This window comes from Schistosoma mansoni, chromosome W, assembly GCF_000237925.1.
Source record: "Schistosoma mansoni strain Puerto Rico chromosome W, complete genome".
Lineage (NCBI taxonomy): Eukaryota > Metazoa > Platyhelminthes > Trematoda > Strigeidida > Schistosomatidae > Schistosoma > Schistosoma mansoni.
In genome coordinates this window covers 17,636,356-17,641,177 of record NC_031502.1, presented here as the reverse complement: position 1 = coordinate 17,641,177, position 4,822 = coordinate 17,636,356, and the positions used below count along the sequence as shown (strand labels likewise).

The window sequence follows — 4,822 nt, the reverse complement described above, 5'->3', positions numbered from 1 at the left end:
GACCGCATCCCTACCATTGAAGAACATATGGGACTCAAAACAACTGTCAGCTAATTTCAAAGTGAGAATCTTCAATACGAACGTCAAGACAGTTAGTTCTACTGTACGGAGCTGAAACGTGGAGAACTACTACAACCATTGTCAAGAAGGTACAAGTATTTATAAACAGTTGTCTACGCAAAATACTCAACATTCATTGGCCGGATACCATCAGCAACAGCATTTTATGGGAGAAGATAAACCAGCTTCCAGCTGAAGAGCAAATTAGGAAAATACGTTGGAAGTGGATCAGTCATACGTTAAGGAAATCGCCGAACTGCAGCACGAGGCAAGCCGGAAGGGAAACGGAAAAGAGGAAGGCCAAAGAACACATTACGCCGGGAAATAGAAGCAGATATGAAAAGGATGAATAACAACTGGAAAGAACTGGAAAGGAATGTTTGCGACAGGGTTGGATGGAGAATGCTGGTGGGTGGCCTATGCTCCTCCACGAGGGGTAACAGGTGTAGGTAAGTATGTAAGTAATGTTAAAACCGATGAATAATCAGTACAGTGATAGTTGATAATAGTGGACGTCACCTAGTAATCAAACGGAAATTTGTAAACCTCATGGTATATAAAATCAACGAACCAGAATCCAATAATTGGCGACTACTGACCTCTGTTGATTCTTTTCTGAATGCTAATGATTGGTATCTCCCCGGTTTTTAAACACGTTGACACTACAGCTTATGAGTTGTCGAGCAATGAAAACGTCTGTTGGATGAACACCCCTACTTTACCACTAATTAATTGGTCGAATGGTTTCAATAGTTCATCTAAACAGACATAGAGAGTTCGTATTTTGACGGGCTACATTACTAAGATTTCATAGTCGACATATGGAATGACTGTTAAAAGATAAACGGAACCATGAAACTTCAGTAAAACTACATATAAAGTATGTAGTAATCCATAAAAACAGAGTGGTGCAATGTTTTTCTAGGGTAAAATTTCTACTATTCAGTTCAAATAGGCACAGCAGTTATCAGAATTTAACGACGGGGAACGATACGGTTTTACCCTGAAGAAGTGGTTTACATTGAGTCACGAAACATCAGAAATACAATTTTTCTACTCATTGGAATATCACAAAAATATATTTATTATTCGTTTTTCAATACGTTTAAACTGAGTGAATTGATGAATGCTGAGATATTTACCATGGCTTACATCTTTTAATATCAGTTGCAGGGTTGCAGATTTATTCATTTATCATCTTATTACGAATACTGGTCTGTTTATCCATACTTTCCATTTTTTGATTTAACTCTTTTGTCTCCAACTATATTAACTATCTAATTTCCAAGACCAGTTTTTTTCATTTCGACTCCATTATTTTTAAATTCGAACTCATTGTATTGATATGAAGTCAGACAACTTGGGTCGAAGGGCATTTTTCGCCGGAATGTACGTTGCATATGACTGACCAATTAATATTGTCACTTAAATATTTAGGCACAGTTTGGTATCCAGATAATAAATAGTTCTTTATTCGAATACATGCAAACATGTAAACTGAAGAACTCAAAGAGCTGCTATTCATTACGCATTTAGAGAGTTATGTCACAGCTCCGAATGAACGGAATCTATTAAAAATTGTAACCTTTTTATTACAAAGCACGCCATTTAAAGATGAGAATAAAATGAAATCACCTTACATAAACTCTAAGTATGTAATATGACTTTCGAATGCAACACGGAAACGTTGTACGTTGATATATTACCGAACTTAGTCATTAACAAGAATAAGGTTAATGTAGAAGGGTAATCAATAAGTTTATTATTCATAGTAATTATGATAATAATTATATTCAGAAATCTTTGTAATTGTTGGATTGTGGAGAGATCTTGAAGATGAAGTGGTGGGGATGAGGACGGTAAATTTAAAACTCCCCATATGGTTCGAAATCTTTTAAAATAACCCATTAAAAGATATGCTAATAGCAACGGATTCTATCGGATATACGGAAAAGTTACAGTTGAGAGAAAAATTTAGACTTAATCACAGAAAGACACAATAGGTACCTTATTAATTAATATGATAATAATATATTTGGTAATTTACACTAAAAGCTTACATGCCCTCCTGTGGTGTAGCACTATCATATGTAGAAAGTGTTAATTTACGTCGATCAAACATTCGTACAAACGGTTCATTCCCACCGACAGCAACCAACTCAGACTTTAATGGATTTACTGCGATACACTTGGCTTCGGCAAAAACGTTATCTTGAAATCGTAAGTTGACTAATACGTTACATGGTTTATTTACAGAAGTCTTGTAAAAGATAAAAACATGAAAGATTATTTTAATTATGACATTTCACAGATAGGTTAGATAAATCAGCTTATTTCTTATTCAAATTAGTAATAGCATGAGTACCAACTGAACGGTTTAAAAATGAATTTCAACCATTTAGTTGAGTTAGAACATTAATTTATTTTAACCCGTATGAACATTTACGTAGTATTGTTTGTCTTTTACACAGTAGGTGTAGTTTCACTTCCTTTCTATAAAACTGTACTTCATTAAATACCAAAACAAAAACAGGTACAAGTACAGTTTTATGTGCTAGGCTCAGGGCTACAGTGAAGCTTTATCGAAAGTAACTGATAAGAGGAACGATATTTCATATGCTCATGAAATTGTACGTAAATGTTTTATGAAACAGGGGTATAATTTGTTTTCATCAATGTTACTTCATTAAAAATTAAAAGTGATATTTCAAGTAACCAAATGTTCATAACTTGTTTAGATTGGACAATACATGGTAGAGAATTGATATGCAATTGGTTACTTGTATACACGACTATCACATCATTACAAAAACAGAAAAGTAAAACGGAAGTAATAAACTTGATGGTATCAAAATATCGTGAAAACCCAGAACAGAACCAAAGTAAGCGAAAATAATGGGCAAGACAGTTTAGAATCAATAAAAACATGATTTTGTGTGACGTATGTCAGAGATCAGTTGCTTAACATACTAGCATTCTCTGCACAGCTCCTATATCATTTGTAAATGTATCTTGTATTTTGTGATGAAATACAGTTCACTTACTTTGATGTGCAGATATGTACGGTCATTAACTAATTTGCTTTTCTAATCGAAAATCATGCACTTACGCTAGATATTGTCAACTTGACTATCACAAGTTTAGGAATTTTTATATCAGTATTATATCTAAACGAACAGACCTTCCGTACAAAATCCTTGACTGATGATTAAAAACTGTGATATCTCTGTTTGATAAGTAAATCTATTTACTTATCCATGTATCTCTCAAGTGCAATGGAAAATTTTTGATTGGAAAAATGGTTGTTTTTCATTCTTCTTGTGACATTTAAATATACAGATTTCATCAATTAAGCATCGGCTAAGTGAACCTGTATTCAATATTTTTTTAATTTTATATCTTTTTAAAATCAATATTAAGAAATAAAAGCATACCTGATCAGGATCTCGTAGGTCAAACTGTCTACAGGTTCCATCTTCTGAGGCTGACCAAAATAAGAATGGTTCAGATGGAGTATTTGCCAATCGTTTAACGCGACCTGAATGACAAGAAAACACATGCCGAGTCTCTAGTGCTTTAATGTCATGTACACGAATTTTGCTATCAGCTGCACCCGTTACGATGAGATTCTCCTAAAAAACAAGATGATTATGAGTTTTCAGTAGCAATAAAAACGATAGTACTCACATTCAGACTAGATAAGAATTTAACAGAAAATATATTCGCCACATGACCAGTGTTCATCGTTAAAAGAGGTTTACGCTCAAATGGATCCCAGATAATTAGACGCCGATCATCTGAACCACTAGCAAGATAAGAACCACACTCATTCCATTCTAAGCAGTTAACACAACCATGATGACCCTAAAAAATTATAGAATAAAAATTGACACTTACCTGAAGGCTAGTTTCTAAACCTAGTCTATTGACCAGGTGTTGATTGATTTGTTGACATCTGACATAATTAACTGGACTTAAGACCTAAACAACAATGAAGAATGTGCGGATTACTTAGTTGGAGAGAAAAACAGAACTGCGAATTTAGGAAACTAGCGTAAAATCCATACAACAATTTATTTTAATTTTCAGTCTCACGCAGATTCGACGATTGAGTAACATTAACTAATTGGTGGTTAGAAAATATTTGTTTAGAGAGATTGAATCTATTTGTTTGTGGAACTATCTGAAAAGCTTGGTTTATAAAGTGTAAGACGGCTGATTGATTACTTACCGATGCCTGTTACCCCTCGTGGAGGAGCATAGGCCACCCACCAGCATTCTCCATCCAACCCTGTCGCAAACATTCCTTTCCAGTTCTTTCCAGTTGTTATTCATCCTTTTCATATCTGCTTCTATTTCCCGGCGTAATGTGTTCTTTGGCCTTCCTCTTTTCCGTTTCCCTTCCGGCTTGCCTCGTGCTGCAGTTCGGCGATTTCCTTAACGTATGACTGATCCACTTCCAACGTATTTTCCTAATTTGCTCTTCAGCTGGAAGCTGGTTTATCTTCTCCCATAAAATGCTGTTGCTGATGGTATCCGGCCAATGAATGTTGAGTATTTTGCGTAGACAACTGTTTATAAATACTTGTACCTTCTTGACAATGGTTGTAGTAGTTCTCCACGTTTCAGCTCCGTACAGTAGAACTAACTGTCTTGACGTTCGTATTGAAGATTCTCACTTTGAAATTAGCTGACAGTTGTTTTGAGTCCCATATGTTCTTCAATTGTAGGGATGCGGTCCTTGCTTTGCCAATCCTCGCCT

The 4,822-nt window shown here is 35.1% G+C and overlaps 1 protein-coding gene across 1 annotated transcript; it reads right to left on the bottom strand.

The window, feature by feature from the left end:
* Positions 1-2,116: 2,116 nt before the first annotated feature.
* Positions 2,117-4,022, bottom strand: Smp_178480 (putative wd and tetratricopeptide repeat protein; the record flags this gene model as incomplete). The annotated part of the gene is made up of 4 exons (XM_018788819.1): positions 2,117-2,320; positions 3,495-3,692; positions 3,748-3,924; positions 4,014-4,022. The coding sequence occupies 4 exons, from the start codon at positions 4,020-4,022 to the stop codon at positions 2,117-2,119; spliced, it is 588 nt and encodes a 195-aa protein (XP_018654324.1).
* Between the last annotated feature and the right edge of the window lie 800 nt (positions 4,023-4,822).